Genomic DNA, 18,536 nt, shown 5'->3' with positions numbered 1-18,536 from the left:
GTTAATTTAAATATTTCTGAGTCACACATATGGGCACTTGTGTGGTTACAAAATGATAATAAATGAATACTTTATATGAAAAAGGGAGACCTCTAGTGATCCATGATAAAGCATTGCTTCCTTTTTCTTATTATGTACGTAGGTTGGCTCCCATCATCTGAAACTTACAAGAGGGCTGGAAGCTAATGCCCCTGCTTTTGACAAGTAGGTTTAATAACAATGTTGCTGATTACTTAAATTTAAAAAAAAGCAAATGGGAGAGTGGGTGGAAGAACTGCCTTCTTTCAAGAGCATGTATTGATGTAAGGAGGGTATCTTGAACATTCCACATGCAGAGCATGACTGAAAGAGAACATTGGTTGTTCAGAATGGCCCAAACTAGCCATTCGCATTGGAGCTAAGCAAGGTTGGTGTTGGTTATTATTTGGGCAGGAGACCTCCACACTATGCAGAAGCAAGCAATGGCAAATCACCTCTTCCAGTTTCTTGCTTTGATTACCACATGAGGGGTCACTGTAAGTCAAATGTGACTTGATGGTACTTTCCATCGCCCCCAAGGTTGTTTCAGAAAGAGGTGTTGTGGGAGGGGGGTGTTCTTACAAGGTAACTACCAATCTTTATTGCATGCATTATTGGGGGAGGGGGGAAATTCTAATTTGTGTCTAACATTTATTAAACCAAAGCATCCTGTTGCTGCTTTTGCAGGCATATGATGCTTCTAAAGGAGCAGTATGGCAAGCAAGTGATTGTTAATCTGTTAAGAAGCAAAGGAGGAGAGGAAGTCCTCAACAGGGCTTTCAAGGTAAAAGCAAAGAGCAGCCATCATTTTTGCTGACTTCCTCTGTGCTCAGGAACCAACTTCTCATGAAAAGAACAAATCTCTTCATATCAGATTACAGGCCTGATAACGTAATCATGCTTCCTCTAATTAGGCTTCTTAAGAAACTGTGAAATTTTATACATAGGTCCAGACTTGTAGGAATGCCCTGTTCTTGTCCCATCTTCACAATTGTCACCACAGTGTCAGCAGTAAATACAATTTTGTAAGGAAGGATCCTTCTTTAGTAGTAGAGTAGAAGGCAGAGCTGGACTATACTCCATGGTGTTTTAAACATATTAAAACCAATTAGCAGTGTACTTCTGAATTTCTGCCCTTATTGGCAACAAAAATAAGAATTTTAGCATTGCTTCCCATTAAATATTTTCACAATTCCTATGTAATGTTAGCAAGCTGCAGAATTGTTACAATGCTTTGAACAGTAGTGGTAGTTTAATGTGATGCTCTCATCAAGTATGCTACCAAGTGCAGCTGACTGTAAACAGACACTGAAACGTGGGCAGTTACCAAAGGAACGCATCTGACAGCAGTAACGTAGCTGGGAAGCGTGCCTCTTACCCAGTTACTTATAGACCTTGCACAGCCTTTGCTAAAGTGTCTGCTTGAATTAATTTTGAAACTTGGCCATTTGAACTTTGAAAAAGGAGCCTGACAATACTATTGTCACAATAGCTTGCTGCAAGCATTGATTGTTCCTCTTCAAAGTTTCTGTACATGATTCATCTTGCTGTGCCAATTTGTCAGCTTTACAGGAATGATCTGCATCCACTTCCACACTCTCTTGACTGGCTTTACTTTGTAATCATTCTCTTATTTGAAAAAACAAGGTGGGGGGAAAGATTAAAGAGATTTACTTATTCCTTAAATTTCTATTCCGCTTTGTCTCAGATGACTCAGTGTGCATTACAACGATACAATCTAAAATCAGAATAAGACTGTCTATCCAACAAATCTATTTTCAGTGGATTTTCAGACTGGCTGCATTTAATCATAAATGTTTTGCTAGCAATTAATGGCATATTGCCACATATGTTTCTTCAGATAAAAGATGTAAGAGAATTTTTCTTTCTTTTCTTCCTTGCAATTAGAGGTTGCTATGGGCATCCTCTCATGCAGCAGACACACCTATGATTAATTTTGATTGCCACCAGTATGCAAAAGGTGGGAAAGCAGAGAAGCTGGCGAATTTGCTGGGGCCCCAACTAAGATTGCACTGGGAGGAAATGGGTGTTTTCACAAACAGAGAGAATGTGGCTCCCCGGTGAGTGTGGCAGTCCCTTTTTGTTGAACTTGTGCTTTGTTTTCCTGCATAAAGTTTCTTACATTCCAACCATATTGATGGATCATGGTTGTGCTGGTTTGTTTGCAAACCAGTCAGTACTTTGAGGATGTTTGAGATGGGAAATGTTCACTTTAACATGTGGGATGACTAATTGAAAATAATCAGTAATCTAAGGGTAGACAGAATGTTGTACTTGATCAAAAGACCTTGTTTAGATGGGTTGAACTTTAAACTCTTTCAGTAGTCCCAGGTAAGTCTCACCTTGCCCAAATGGCAGAATAATCTCTCTGTATGTGTATTTTTATGTACTCTAGTTATTACATACTCTAGTAATCACTGTAGTACTTTTGCAGCTTGAAGCTATGTGTGTTCAGTGTAAGTCATTCTTATTTTTATGGGACTCTTTCTTAAGAAAAGATGCACAGGATTGACTAACAACTGGGTTACTAAAATTGAATCCAATTTTAAGACCAACAAAGATTTGTTCAATGTCAAGGTTAGTAGCTTTTGAGTGCATGCACTCTTTCTCAGACAAAATGGAACAAGGATCAAGTTTCAGGACAAAATAACAAACTGAGCACCGCTTGTCACTTGTGGGCATGCCTCCATGCTTGGGTGGAGACGGATGGGGCAAGTAACTAGTCTCTTTTAATTATTTCTTTCCACAACTGGGAAAGTGTCTGCCATTAATTACTAACCTTCACTTTTTAATTTCTTCAATGTTTTTGTGAATTACAACTGAGCTCAAAAGGACTGATTAGCTGTTTTAGCAAAGAGTTATCATTAGACTGAGAAATTGTTTATGAAAGAGTGAATCTGAGTAGGTTTGTCAGTAGGCTTATTGAGTAAACATTATAAACCATATTGCATATTAAGAAGCATTATAGACGTTGGCCCCAATCCATCTTCAGGCAGCTTATTGTATAACATCAGATAGTACTGAATGAGAACACACACTCCATTGCATGCAGCCAGATCAGAGTCCCACACTGGATATGCACAGGCAGAAGGCTGGTTCTATGTGTCTGTTTGTGTTGCTAGACGGGGAAAAGGAAACTAACAAATTATGGGATTTTATGTGATTTTACTTTGATTTTATATTTTATTGTGAACTGCCATGAGACCTTCTGGCGAACGGAGGTATATAAATCCAATTATAAATAAACAAGAGCCTCTTGTGGCGCAGAGCGGTAAGGCAGCCGTCTGAAAGCTTTGCCCATGAGGCTGGGAGTTCAATCCCAGCAGCCGGCTCAAGGTTGACTCAGCCTTCCATCCTTCCGAGGTCGGTAAAATGAGTACCCAGCTTGCTGGGGGGTAAACGGTAATGACTGGGGAAGGCACTGGCAAACCACCCCGTATTGAGTCTGCCATGAAAACGCTAGAGGGCGTCACCCCAAGGGTCAGACATGACTCGGTGCTTGCACAGGGGATACCTTTACCTTTACCTTATAAATAAACAAACAAACAAACAATCCAGCCTTTACATATTTGTTTCTCTGCCTCTTTTATTCTTATTTATTTATTTATCTATTTATTTTAGATTTTTATATCGCCTTTCCATGTGGCTCTGGGCGGTTTACATATAACATCATATAACATATAATATGATTACATAGAACATTGCAACAAATATAACAAATATTTATATAACAATACATAACAAATGTAGCAATAAGAAATATAACAATCATAACATGTCAACCAGAACAAAAAACACCTCTGAACAGACAAGGAAAAAATTACTTCATTTGTGGGGTGATTTCTGAGACTTAGTGCTTTTATTTCTTTGATTTGGTTTTTGAAGTCTGCAGATGGGCACCTTGCGAACAAATTGTCTGGATTGTCTAGATCGAACAAATGCGGTTCAGTCTTTCATAGCACTTCAGGTGAGTGATCCATTTGATATTATGCATGAGCACCTTTTCATCATACCACATATTATGGGTCTTATGAGCTTATTACTTTGCCCCAAATGTCTAAATCGGGAGTTAGCAACAAGTTGTAAAGGGGGGTCTTTTCCTCCTTTGTCCTTTCTCGTTCTAATCCAGGTTCTGCTCACTCAGCTTGAGAGTCTGGGATTGAATTCCAAACCTATAGTGGAACGTTTTGCAGAATCTTATAAGGCAATGTGGACCCTTAATGGACACAACCTCAGTAGGGTTTTTACAGGCAGCCGTGCTTTGGAAGGAAAAGCAAAGGTAAAGGAGAATGTGAAACCCACTTATTTTCTGGAAGTTCTTTCTGCAGATGGAACTTTTAGTGATCGTCCTTTTGTTATACAGGTGGGGAAACTCAAGGATGGTGCGCGTTCAGTGTCACGGACTATCCAATCAAATTTTTTTGATGGTGTAAAACAGGAAGCCATTGATTTACTGCTTACTGGGGACTTTTACACTGATGAGTGTGCAGATAAAGAGAGGATGCTCATGGATAACAGTGCATTGTTGGGTAAGGAAGATGCAGAAGTTTGCATGCTGACAGTCCCAGAAGGATCTTTTTGCAAAACACTTTTAAGGGCAGTGTTATACACACAATCTAAATATATTTTGATGTCGTTCCAGAATGTTATATGCTTTTGTCTGTGCAGTTGGCCTTTATTCTTGAGCTTTGCAGTCAAAGTGCTCACACCCCCACCCTTTAAGTGGCACATGTTTTGTTATCCATGATTTTGTAGGCTTAGCAAGCATCTTCCTACTCATTTCTTGCCTGTCTGTCACAAGGAACACAATAAGATTAATGGAGTTTCAGCACTGTCTTTTTGCCTGTGCTGCGCCCGCCCCTGCTCAGAAGCTCATGGGTAGAACTGAACAATATGGGGAAAAGATGGATGCCGCTGAAAACAGAAGCCTGACCTGTCTCTTTCTCCCTTTCCCTGACATCAGTGAGCTTAGAAGAGTATAACTCTGTTTAGGATGGCACTACAAAGTCAAGTAAAAGAATATTGGAAGTTTCCACCCCCATTTCACTGACAAGTCACGAGTAAGGCTCCATGAAATGGAGCACAAGCAGGGCACTGTCAAGTGATATTGCATCACACGTTTGTCTGGGGAGGTAGAAGGAAAAGGCATTTAGTGGCCTCTGTATGTTCTCTGCAGCTCTGATTTGCTCCTTGGTGTTTGGAGCAGCAGCATTGTTGCTTCTAGCAGGGGCTTATCAGCACAACTGCCCACTAGGCACCTACAATTGATGTTCATCTTGGGTAAATTCAAGCCTTATTCTGGCCGACCATGATGGGAAACATTGGACCTCTCCTCTTCTCCCCTCTTCTGAGAATCACACACAAGATACTTATCCAATAGGACCCCCCCCCCCTTCCATAACACTAATTCTGTCACTGGAATCATCCATATACTTTGTATGATACAGGCTATGATTTTATAGGATAATGATCTTTCACAACACCTGCTCCCCCCACTCTCTCTTTCTCATAATATGCAACCAAATAAAACTGTCTATTCCGAGTTAGCAAAATTAATGAGCGTGGTATTCTCAGAAGCTGGCCACCACTCTGCATATATGCCTGCTCATGAATTGTGACCAGTGAGGGAAGATGTGTGACTTTAAAGGTCATATAAGTGAGTATGGGTTGCAGTGTAGTCTGGATTATTTTGCCCTGATTTCAACACATTATGATAATTTGGGGTCCACACACATGATTTATGTTGGTGCTTCTATTTCACGGCAGAAAATCTCCCTCCTCCTTTTCTCTCTCAGTGACACCCTGCATTTTGAAAGCCATGTCAGAGCGGCAGTTTGAATTCACAAACTTCAAGCGATTTCGTGTTGCTATGGGGACATGGAATGTAAATGGAGGCAAACAATTTAAGAGCCATATCCTTGGTACGAGTGAATTAACAGACTGGTTACTGGATTCCCCTAAGCTCTCTGGAGTTTCAGAATTTCAGGGTAAGGGAAAAGTACTGGATATGCACTATCCTTTATATGTTGTCATCGTCTTATATTCTAATAGTGAAGTCAGCCAAATCTTGGGTAATTAAATCTGGGGCCTGGAGCTGTGATTGCGCAAGACAGAAAAATGTGAAATCTAAAAAAAAAAAACAACTTTGAGTCCACTGGCACTTTTAAGAACAACAAAGTTTTATTCGATGTATAAGATTTCCTATGCATGCACACTTTGTCAGATAGGGGGAGGGAAAGAAGGAAGGAAAACTGAAGATGGGGCAGATAAAGGTAGGTAGGTGTGTGGACGGAAATGAGAGAAGGAAGCAGGAAAAGGGAAAATGGCTTTGGTAGCTTTCAGAAAAGGGAAGGAGGTTATAGTGAGCGGGGGGGGATGAGAAATGCCCCCCACAAGTTCTTGTGTGTCCCCCATTTGTGTGTGTATATATATGTGTGTGTGCATATTTCTCAACTGCTCAGACTGACTGACTCTAACACGGGGATATCAAAATTGTTAGCTGGAGGCACATCACCTAGAAACCTAATAATGTGCAACCTAATGTCCAAGACACTTATTCCTTTAAAAGTATGAAAATGAGCCATCTGTGTAGGTCTCACTTAAAATGATAGACCCCAATACCAGAATGATGATTAAAGTACTTCCACATGAAATAATCACTCCAGTCTTGTCCACCTACACTGGTCTCCAGTTTACTTCTGTACTCGATCCAGGGTGCTGGTATTGACCTTTAAAGTCCTGTATGGCCTGGGAATGATATACCTTAAAGACCACCTTCTCCCATTCAAACCTACCTGATCAATCCAGTCATTCTTGGAGTCCCTGCTTTGGTTGCCCCCACCAACTGAAGCTAGATGGGTGTTGACTTGAGAAATTGCCTTATGCACCATGGCACAAAAACTTTAGAACTCCTTCTCCAGGGAAATTCATCTCTCTTTCCATTGGTATCTTTTACCAGCAGCTGAAAAATGTTAATTTAATCTGGCATATCTCCAGTAATGGTTATCAGCCCTTCCTTCTAGTGTTAATTTATAGCATCAGAAACATAAAATTCAATCAAATATTTATATTGTTGGCTGTATTTTGTTTAAATATTTTAGTTATTATATGGTTTTAATTTAAACTTATATTTAACTGTATTTTAATGCCTAAGTGTTTTTATGTTCACCACCTTGTGGACCCTGATAGGGTGGGGAAAGTGGCATAATCTTTTAAACTAAATACAGAATGAACCAGAAAGTAAACAATTAGTACATGTACAGCTTTAAAGCATCCTGATTTATTGAAAGAAGGATATTTTTTACTTATAAAAGTCAAAATCTAAGCAACACATATTGTAATCCTAAGCAGTGCTACACCCTTCAGTGGGCTCAAAGGGACTGTAAACTCTGCTCATGAAAGCACTGAAGAATTGCTGTGTAATAGCAGGAAGTATTACAGACAAATCAAGCCAAATATTAATTGAGATAAAATGTAACTTGTTGTTGAATCATCCTGGAGAGGGAAAGAGAGGCTTCTAGTAATATTGAGAATTGCACAGAACTAGTATTCTGTAGTGGTTAGAATATCAGACTAGAACTGCGGTAATCCTTGTTCAAACCTTCACTCAGCCATTCATTGTGAGACTAGTTCAAGGTGACTTGCTCTAACCTAGTTGTGATAGTAACGTGGAAGAAGATAGAACCACAGATGCTGCCTTGAGCTCCTTGGAGGAAGGGTGGGAGAAAACAATAAATAAATAACTATTCCAAGATATGGGCTTCAGTATGCATGCACACTACTTTCAGATGCTTTGGAAAAAAACTGTGTGCCCATGAAAGCTTATACCTTGAATTAAAAAAAAAAGTTGAGTTTTGTTCTGCTGCTTCAGACTAATGTGGCGCCCACCTAAATAAATATCTTTGTTTGCAGAATGTAAGCAGTCACTGGTGGTCTTTAAGCAACAGCTGGACAGATACTTACACCATGGATGCTTTAGGCTGATCCTGCGTTGAGCAGGGGGCTGGACTAGATGCCCTGAATGGTCCCTTCAAACTTTATGATTCTAAGCTTTGTTTAACTTGTACATTTTATACATAGAACCAAACCATGAAGGTTGAAATAATTTTACCGCATTCTTGGTTTTATATTCATAAATGATTAGACAATGGATAAAATCAGTTGATATGTTGCCGTTTGTTCCCATAGATGACCATTGTCCTGCTGACATATTTGCTGTGGGATTTGAAGAGATGGTGGAATTGAATGCTGGAAATATTGTGAATGCAAGGTATGTCCAATTGAAGCTGCATCCTTGCCATAATCCACTGACACTGCTGTGTATAATTTGCCCAACAATGTATGAATAACAAACATTAAGATCTTTTCACACATGGATTCTCATCACACATTGACTTGTACACAGAATGAATTGTACATACGAACAGACCATCAGTGGTCAACTGCTGCATATGAAGTTTTCCCATCACCTACCATCACCAATTCAAACATGATATGTTTCAGCAGACATAGTTCGCATAGAGGGTTGAGAGTTCTCAAGTAATTATGATGTTCATTCCTGTGTGAGCCAGCCTAGTCTGGTAAAAAGTGGTGGTGGTGGTGGTGGTGGTGGTAGTTGGGGTGTTTCAAGTGCTGTGAATTACTGTGATTTCATAATTTGTAAGACTATATATGTGCACTGACGGAGTGAAATGAAAATTTTCTTTTTCTGGAATCTCTACTGGAATGTAAACAGTTATTGTCTAACAAGTATTGGGGAATATATAGGGATACTGGACCTGGAACTCATGTTTTGCTGGTGGGTTTGTAGAATTAACACTTGGGTATTCACTATTCAAACACTATTACTATGTTTCAATGTATATGGAGTGATGTTTTGTCTATATTGATTTGGATTGGGTCAGAAATGCAGTTGGTTCAAAGGCTTGGAGAGACAATGTCCTATCAATGACAGTTAATAATTAATTCTTTAAAAATCCTGTATAAGAATAATCAGTTTTCTTGGTATGGCCTATTTATTATATATTTATGTACAGTATTTATATGCATACCTTTCTCCCAAGCATCTCAGGACCGCAGGTGGGAAAACAATTTTACAACATGATCAATTTTATTAAAACAACAGATACAAAAAAACATTAAAATATTAAAAACAAGGACCAAAATAGGTATTATAATTTTGGTGTGTTTTAAATCCTGACAACTGCTGTGCTCATGGAAACACATTTGAAAGGAATATTCAAAGCAGGATTGGGGAGGAAGTCTTTACCTCTTTCCTTTCTTGCTGTTTTTCTTTCTCTCCTCCTCCCCCCAGTGTATTTGAAGTGGTTAACTTGTATCTGGAACCCTATGGGGTGGGGGAGAATCACTTGGGAGTGTTTTGAATTGGGAAAATGGCAGGAAAGGTAAACAGTGCCCTCTTCCTTTTCCTACTGATTCTCTGTTTTCATCTTCTATCAAAGCTAGGAGGGTGGTTTATTAACAAATAGGTCTAAGCTTTTAAAACATTGGCCCTAAATCAGGTAGTTATCTGGAATTAACAGTTTTTATGTAGGAAAATGTAATTCTGATAGATTGAGCTCAAAAAGCCTTACAGGTAACTAGATACATATTAATTAGGCTTAGTGAAGGGTTAGAATTGCTTTGCAAGCAAACCTTTGCATCTTTCTTCCTGGCTGGGAGAATGGCAGTTAACAGTGTCATCTTAAGCAGGTCTATTCAGAACCCTGCTTAGATCTATTCAGTGGGGCTTTACTCCCACTGTTAATGATCCAGTTTTTTGCCATTTTCTACAGATCTGGCAAATCCATTCCCCAATCTGGTGTTAACTGCAATGCAGTCTCTGCTAGCGTTTCCAGCCCAAGGTTCCTGACAAAATGGTGCTGTGCAATGCCGCATATCTGGAAATGCCATCACCATACTGTGTGATGCTCAAGGATTTCTCCAAAACTCACAAAAATTCTTAGAGCATCATATGATGTGACAATGTTGCTTCCCAGTTTCTAACTGGACTTGACATCACAGCATTACATGACACCATTCCCATCCATGTTCTTCCTGCCACTTTATTGAACATTGGGCGGGGGGGGGGCAGGGAGCCTTGCAGGGATTCTCCCACTGGCATTGTGCATCTGGCAGTCCTGGCAGCTGCCCATGTCATTGGATTTTTAAAACCTTTTTTCAGATGCACAGAAATTGCTTTTAAATTAGCAGTTCTCATGTCTCTGGGAGAATTCTAAGACCATCACTTGCAGTGTATATATCTTGGAAGCCTCAGATAGACCGTTTATGCACTGGGAACTTCACTGCCCCAGCTCCTGTGCAGGAGCACAAATTGGGGGCAGATGAGGTGCACCAGTCCAAATGCTCCCCCATGTGGGTACAGGAAGAGGTGGGGCAACCTGCCACGACTAAAATTCCAGCCTGCAGCCCGGCACGAAACCTCCAGTGCATAAACTGTCATAAACATGCAAAAGATAATGTTTCCACATTTTCATATATTTATTGCAATATTTACAATGTTTATATCTTCATGTAACACTGGTGTTTCCATAGCAAATGTAGTGGCATAACATGTGATGTGATCTCTGATTCTTTTCTGCAGCTTACCATCCACATAAATAACCCCACAAGTACTGCCTGCCTGCTGCTGTAGACACAGCTGAATTAAAACTTGGTGTTTTTTTGGGGGGGTGTTCATTGTATTTGTTGCAGCACAACTAATAGGAAGATGTGGGGAGAACAACTTCAGAAAGCTCTTTCCAGAACACATCGATACATCCTGTTGACATCGGCACAGCTTGTTGGTGTTTGCCTTTTGATCTTTGTACGACCTTATCATGTTCCCTTCATCAGGTATAATAGTGTTTCTGTATTTACAAATAGAATTATAGAATTAGAAGGTACCTTCATGGATGTCTAGTCCACCCCCCTGCAGAATGCAAGAACTCAAAACAACTACCCGCCCAACCACTGTGACCCCAAATCCCTGGTCAGTCTGGCCTGGAAGATATTTGTTTGTTTGTTTGTTTATTGGAGGCTCAAGGTGGTTTACATAAAATGTAGGAAACAATACAAGAAACAATCCATAACATTAATACTATTAACACTGATAATCGTAACAATGGTAACAGTGCAAACAGGTCCAGGAGCACAATGCATTGATGGATTTCTGGGAGGGGGAGGGAGCAGGGGCCCTGCAGGCTCTGCGGGACTGTTTTAGCTCCATCAGGGCCCTGATCTCCTCTGGAAGCTCATTCTACCAGGTGGGGGCCTGGAGAGAGAAATTGATGCCCTGGACATGACATTGGGAGCAAATATAGGCCATCTCCTGAAATTTAAACTTTTTCAGAATCATTAGAAATTTGATCTCGTTCAATGACAGAAATTAGAGGAATGTGAGTCCCTCCTGCGTGTGGAGCCTCGAAAGAAGATATGTTAGTAGCTCACATGTACTGTAACATCACATGCAGACACCATTCATCTACAATCCGTCATAGGGTGCAAAGCTATCAAACACAGATCTATTAATTTCCAATAATTATGCTTGGCGAATTGTTCCCTTATCATTAAATCCTGCTTGAATTATTCATTCCCCTGAGTGGTGCTCTTCTTACAAGGCCATTGCAATGAATTCCCTGCTGAACTTTCATTTCAGTATAGCTTCCTCACAATCATTCCCAGAGCACTGCACCAGGGGAGTCCTGCATATTTTGCAAGCCCAGCATTGATTTGCCTCTTTACATTCCTGTAAGGAGACTATTTTTGGTGTTCTCTCTTTCTGTCTAGAGATGTTGCAGTGGACACAGTGAAGACAGGAATGGGAGGGAAGGCTGGGAATAAAGGAGCCGTTGCCATCCGCTTCCAGATTCACAGCACCAGCTTATGCTTCATATGCAGTCACTTGACAGCCGGGCAGTCTCAGGTGAAAGAACGAAATGAGGACTATAAAGAGATCACACAAAAACTGAACTTCCCAATGGTAAGGCTTTTGAAAGGATTGTATGATGGCTGCAGAAACTTTGATTCGAGGTGTAATAGTTAACCTGAACTTTTCTTTGAAAAGGTTGCAGGAAGCTTTGTTGGTCCAGTCATGTAAGGACCAACTTGTACACAGTTCTGTGAGAGCTGGTCTAATAAGAATCATTGCCCAATTTTGATTTTTTTTCTCTTAAGGTCAACAAGACTAAACATTCTTTGATAGCAATATCTTTTTTTGAAGAAGAGTTTTTTTATACCCTACTTTTTACTACCTGAAGGGGTTTCAAAGCAGCTTACAATTGCCTTCCTCTCCCCTGGTCTTGCCTGTTGAAGGGAAATATTGGCCCTGGTCTTGTAAAGACATCATAGTATGACTATATACGCTATATTGGCTTTGTGACCTGGGACGCTCCTACCTACAAACTTTCTCCACCTGTATGGGCCTGTATTGCATCCCCAGTTGTCAGTGTGGGATTTTTTCGTTGTTCCATAACTTAGAACTCTAAGTACTGCTTCTGGCTGAGTGGGGTGTTTTTGCTGGCTGTTCCTTTTCTGTGGAATGTCTTCCCTTAGAAAGGCTGAGAAACATCCCAGCCATGCAGAGATCTCAGAAACACTGCAAACCAGAGTTTTTTCCAGTGTGTTCTTAATGACCTTTAGTTAAAGGCCACTTAGTTGATGGGTAGTAAGGAAGGCTGGTTTTTGTATTTTTCTTCTTTTCCCCCACTGTTTAAAATATGATGTGGCTTTAACGATGTTTTGAGCACCATAAATCAGAAATTAAAGAGGGATATAAATATATTTTAAATAAATAACATGTTTTAAATTTATGTCTGTTTTTGCAATGAAGTAATTTAATGAGAAGAAATGGCAGTGGTCTGGAAACAGGAGCTTGATGCTTGAGAATAGAGTGACCTTTGTTACAGCTGGCAGTATTTTTATGCATTCCTGCTAAAATTGTGTCCCTGCAGTGTTATGGAAGGTGCTTTTAACTTGCATGTATTCCTCTGCTTTTATATTAATAGTAGCACATATTTTTCCAGAAGACAATATCTATTAATTAATCTATTAACAGATTTATTAATCTATTAATTAAAATAGAATTTCCGTCTGCCCTTGAGTTATCTTGGATATATGAATCAATGATTATCTAAGGTCAGGAATTCCCAACCAGGTGTCCGTGGAACCCTGTGGGTCCATGGGAGCTCTGTAGGGGGTCCCTGACCTTTCCCCTCCTGTCTTAATAGACTCGGCCACAATCTAAGGAACACTGCTCACCTGTCCCTGAGTATGAGTGAGTTCTCATGGTTTCTATGCCTGAGAGGGGGTTGAGCCTGCATACCTACTCCTGCGTTAAACCACCTCCTGTCTCTCTCCCCACCCTGACCTCCTTGAGCCTGTCTATTAATGCAAGTGGTGATGTCACTTCTGGGGGTGTGGCTGGGAGGCATGGCCAGCTGACATCACTTCTGGGGTTCCTTAAAGCCTGCAAGGTTATTTAGGGGCTCTTCCAAAAGCAAAAGGTTGAAAAAGGCTGTGTTAGGTTACCACATCAGATAGTATTTCTAAATTAGATATAAAATGGTGGATTGTATTTATTTAATTAGTCTGTGCAGTCTGTTCTTGCACTGGATGATGAAATTTCAAGTAGTTCTCAAAGATACAATGAAGCCTATTGCTTAGCATGTGTCTGAAATGCAGTTCTGTCTCTTCTAAACAGGGAAGAAATATGTTTTCCCATGACTATGTATTCTGGTGTGGCGACTTTAACTATCGCATTGATCTGACTTATGAAGAAGTATTTTATTTTCTCAAGCGACAAGACTGGAAGACTCTCTTGGAATTTGATCAGTTGCAGCAGCAGAAATCCAGTGGGAAAGTAAGGGTAGTAGTGCTGTTTGCTGTTACTTTCAAACGGGCATGTGTCCAGAAGACCTCATTTAAATTGAAGGAATGTCTTTTCAGAACGAATAATCCAGATGCCCATGTGCACAAGTAGATGTTTGTTAGTGTTAAAATGTATAGCCAGTCTTTCTCTTGAAGTACAGCTCAGATCAGATTAATATGAATGAACACGATAAAATATAAGGAAACTTTAAAGGGTGCCTCTAACAGTCCTTTGCTTGAAAGCAAAAGCCACATTTTAAATATGGCATTTAAACATTAATTATTCATTTTTCAACCAATGCTACCTTGCCCTCCTGACAAATAGTACTGTGAAGATGGCTACCATAAAACCTAACCATAATCTAAAAATGGCAACATTAATGAAAACAGCACAAATGGTCCTGACTATCAGTCAACCAAATAACAGTAATAAAAGTGGCAGTGCAATATCCAAACAAGTAGAAAATGAACACCACACAATCTAACAACAAAAAGATTATAATCATCATCTATGAAAGCCAGTGAACACAGATTCAGCAGTAAAACGCAATAAAAGAAACTGAATCCCACCAACTCGTTGTGGCTTGTCTGTCTGAATAGCTCACAGAAGTTAAGTCTCAGCAAAAGCTGGCTGGCTGACGGCAACCTCAGGCACATGCAGTGTGTCATTAGTGGGCCAGGGCTGGTCTCTATGTTTTTATCCATTGCAAAGGTGTTCTAATAAGCAGAGTGAATTGCTGTCACTAGGACACGTTATCATTATTTTTTATTTGTTTCATAGATTTTTAAGGATTTTCATGAAGGAACTATTAATTTTGGTCCGACATATAAATATGATGTTGGTTCTGAAGCTTATGATACAAGTGATAAATGTAGAACACCAGCCTGGACTGACAGAGTACTTTGGTGGAGGAAGAAGCTTCCTAGTGATAAAACAGGTTGGTAAGATCTTTGTTTTTTCAATAGAACAAAACTATAAGTAATAACAATTCCAGGGGAAGAGAGATGTTTATTGGCTCAGTTCTGACCACTCGTGGGACCAGAAGTTGTGGATAGAACTAGCTATTATGCTTGACCTAAGGCTCAAATGGGGGACTCAAGGTAGAGTTCTAGATCCTCTCTGTTTATTCCATGTTCACTTCTATTATAAGTCATTGAGTTGTGCTTTTTGTATTTTGTATTGCTGGTTGCCGCAGACTGGAGTGGAGAAGCTGGGGGAATAACTGCTATGTGATTAAGCGTTACAAGAAGAGATGGGAGAACTGTTTTCAGGGGCAGTGTGTGCTAAGCATCATGGTTTGTTCTGCCCTGATTCTTTTGGTGATGAATAGTGCTGCTTTTGGAGAACCACTGTGAGGACCAGCCAACACATTGGCAGGGCTGATTGAGACCAAAGAAATGACAGTGAGAAATTTTATCTCCTCCTGTCCCAGATCTGGGACCTCACTCCAAATCCCCACCTGCTTTTACTGTTAAAGTATACTTTGGGAGCCTGATCAGAGACTCCCCAGTATTACATGCAGTTTGACTGTGCAGCCTTGAGTGGGAGAAACTGAAGTTCAACTCACCTAAGAAAGATCACATAGTAACCACAGGCTGATCACTAACTCTCAGCTGTTCTAGCTTCACAGAGTTGTTATGAAATGAATATGCTTCTCTGAGCTTCTTAGAGAAAGGGCAGGATGCTGATACTTGCCTGTTGTGGTGTTCATGTGCAAACTGTAAGGCTTTTGAGAGGGTTCCCCATGATGTTTCGAGTACTGGAGTACTGCAGACAGGATTTTCAGAGGTTAGGTGGATAGAGAACTGGTTAGAAAACCACACGCAAAGAGTAATTGTCTCAGCGGTATTTCATCAGAGTGGAGGGAGGTGAGCAGTGCCACATGGCTCGGTACTTGGTCCAGGACTTTTCAACATTTTTATCAGTGATCTGGATGAGGAGATGGAGATACTCCTCATTAAATTTGCAGATGACACCAAACTGGGAAGAGTAGCAAACATTCCATAAGATATAGAATTTAATGAGATCTGAACATTCTGGGAAAGTGGGCCAATGAGAACAAGATTCAATTCAATGATAAGTGCAGAGTTCTACATCTGGGTCACAAAAATGAGAAGCATGCATACTGGATGGGAGATACATTTCTGGGTAGCAGTGTGTGTGAATGAGATCTTGGGGTACTTGTGGACTGTAAGCTAGATATGAGCAGACAGGGTGATGTGGTGGTAAAGAAGGCTAATACAGTCTTGGGCTGTATCAACAGAGGCATCATACCAAAATGGCAAGATGTCATTGTCCCACTTTATACCACATTAGTCAAACTACACCTAAAGTACTCTGTGCAGTTCTGTCAGCCTCACTTCAAAAAGGACATGGACAAAATTGAGAGGGTGCAGTGGAGGGATGATCTGGGGCTTGGGACTGTTCAGCCTGGAGAAGAGAAGGTTGGAAAAAAGCATGATTGCTGTCTTTAAATATTTGCAAGGAAGAGGGCATGGTGCGGTTCCTGTTGGCAGCAGATGAAAGGACCCACAGCAATGGCTTTAAATTATGTGTAGAACAGTACTGGCTAGATATCGTCGGGAGGAATTTCACATTCAGATTTGTTCCGCAGTGGAAACGGCTGCCTGAGCAGGTGGTGAGCTCCCCCTCACAGGCAGTCTTAAAGCAGCAGCTGGACAGATACTTTTCAAGGATGCTTTAGGCAGATCCTGCATTGAGCAGAGGGTGGGACTACATGACCTGCATGGCCCCTTCCAACTATATGATTCTAAACTCCTCTGTGGCTACCAAAGTTGATTCATACAGGGTTCTGTCCCATCAAATTCACTATTATCATTAGCTCCATATACGCATCCTTACATATAGAGTTAACCTGATGTTTAAGCAAACTGAGCAGTCTCTGTTTACTCAAGGAGATTTGTGTGCAAATTGGAGCCTTGAGGGGTTTTGCATCACAGTGAGAGTCTAGAGATTCTAGCACGGGAATTATCCATCATTCTGTGTCTAATTGGCCTCAGAGTATTCTTCTTGTACTTGCACTAGATTTACTCATCTGTTTAAATAAGTGCCAGTTCAGCAACTCCTGTTCCCACTAATCTTGATTAAATAATCCACAGAAAGCCTGTTCTTACATTTGTTAACAGAATGGGAAAGCCCTCTCAGTTCCCCACAGGGAACCAATATTTGGAATAGTCCTGTTTGAATCGTTACATAAAACTACAGTCATTATTTTATCATAATTGCCTCACATTTTATTGCCTTAATAAGAGCATCATACATTATAAAACATACTAGTAGGTTGTGTTCTTCCTGACTTTTCAGCATCGCATTATGTAAGCCATTAGGCAAGCAAAATGAATGACACAATATTTTGCCTTGACTGTTATCGATTTTGAATCTAAACTTTATTTTTTTATATAAAGCTGGAGAGATCAGTCTGCTAGACACTGATTTTAATGCTGAAACCAAGATCAAGCCTATTTGGTCCCCTGGTGCCTTGATGTATTATGGAAGAGCTGAGCTCCAGGCAAGCGATCACAGGTAACATCATCTAAAGTGGAGCATGCTCTTTCTGAAGCAGTGGTGATGTTGTTATATTGGCTTATCCCCACCGTTTTCAGCATTGTTGCACCACAGCGGAGGATAGTATACCACCATAGCTTGCTGGTAGGACATCTGCTTTGGTTGTAGAAAGTTCCAACACAGAGCTTTCCAAACGAAGGAATGAAAATTATGTGGATCTGAGTGATTTTTAAATATCTCAAACAGTGCATGTAATTTTTAATGGCATGTCAGCATATTCTCCCCCTCACTTATTATAGATCTCCCCTACAACCATGACCATCTTGTCTCTTATCTCTCCTTGACAACATCTTTCTTTGCATGAAATGTAGGCCTGTTTTAGCTATTGTGGAAGTGGAAGTCCAAGAAGTTGACGCAGCTGCCCGAGAGCCTGTTTTCCATGAAGTATCTTCCTTCCAAGGACCTCTGGATGCCACCGTAGTGGTGACTTTGCTGACTCCATCCCCTGAGGAGAGAGATGAATTTCCTGAGGATTTGCGCACCGAACTTATGCAGATATTTGAGAGTTATGGCACTGTTGTGCTTGTTAGGTAAGGACTGAGATGGCCTAAGAGAGGTAGAAATGTCCTCTGAGCTGTTCATAAACTGGTCAGATTGCTCTGAAGTAGCACCCTGATGTAGAAAATCAAAGTGCCTGTCATTTTAAGAACGTACAAATATATCTTCTGTACTGAATATATTTATGAATTCTTAGTATTGAATGCATTTATCCCTAATCCAGATTTGGGCATTCAAAAACTCCCTTGTACAAAGCTCTGACAGGCTCAGATGCAATTTCACCCCATCTGTTGTATACATACAGATTTCTGTGGATGCCAGTAGTTCAATAATATCTAGATTCTTTTTGTAATTATAGTCATTTATCTTCTGTGCATCTGACATGCACAAGGCAACTAACTTGATTCCTCCCAGAATTCTTCCACCTCCAAGTTCTTTACTCATGAACTTGTCATCAGACTCTAGCTCAGTTCCATGTGTCATCAACACCAAACCTTAAAATGTGTTAAAGTGGAAATAATCTATGAATTGTTGCTAAGCTGTCCTT

The 18,536-nt window shown here is 40.3% G+C and overlaps 1 protein-coding gene across 2 annotated transcripts in view; it reads left to right on the top strand.

Annotated features, from left to right (window-relative positions):
• Positions 1–18,536, top strand: part of SYNJ2 (synaptojanin 2) — a 75,111-nt gene that overhangs the window by 42,053 nt on the left and 14,522 nt on the right. For both annotated transcript variants that reach the window (XM_077348736.1, XM_077348745.1), the window contains exons 6-19: positions 143–204; positions 706–802; positions 1,927–2,099; positions 3,925–4,006; positions 4,169–4,318; positions 4,403–4,568; positions 5,835–6,026; positions 8,227–8,308; positions 10,753–10,893; positions 11,827–12,019; positions 13,739–13,897; positions 14,687–14,843; positions 17,332–17,449; positions 17,803–18,021. In XM_077348736.1, the coding sequence (XP_077204851.1) occupies positions 143–204; positions 706–802; positions 1,927–2,099; positions 3,925–4,006; positions 4,169–4,318; positions 4,403–4,568; positions 5,835–6,026; positions 8,227–8,308; positions 10,753–10,893; positions 11,827–12,019; positions 13,739–13,897; positions 14,687–14,843; positions 17,332–17,449; positions 17,803–18,021 (1,991 nt within the window). The remainder of the gene's footprint in view (positions 1–142; positions 205–705; positions 803–1,926; positions 2,100–3,924; positions 4,007–4,168; positions 4,319–4,402; positions 4,569–5,834; positions 6,027–8,226; positions 8,309–10,752; positions 10,894–11,826; positions 12,020–13,738; positions 13,898–14,686; positions 14,844–17,331; positions 17,450–17,802; positions 18,022–18,536) is intronic.

Source organism: Paroedura picta, chromosome 1 (assembly GCF_049243985.1).
Source record: "Paroedura picta isolate Pp20150507F chromosome 1, Ppicta_v3.0, whole genome shotgun sequence".
Taxonomy (NCBI): domain Eukaryota; kingdom Metazoa; phylum Chordata; class Lepidosauria; order Squamata; family Gekkonidae; genus Paroedura; species Paroedura picta.
Note: the sequence above shows the minus strand (reverse complement) of the source record. Positions and strands in the feature narration are given on the sequence as shown.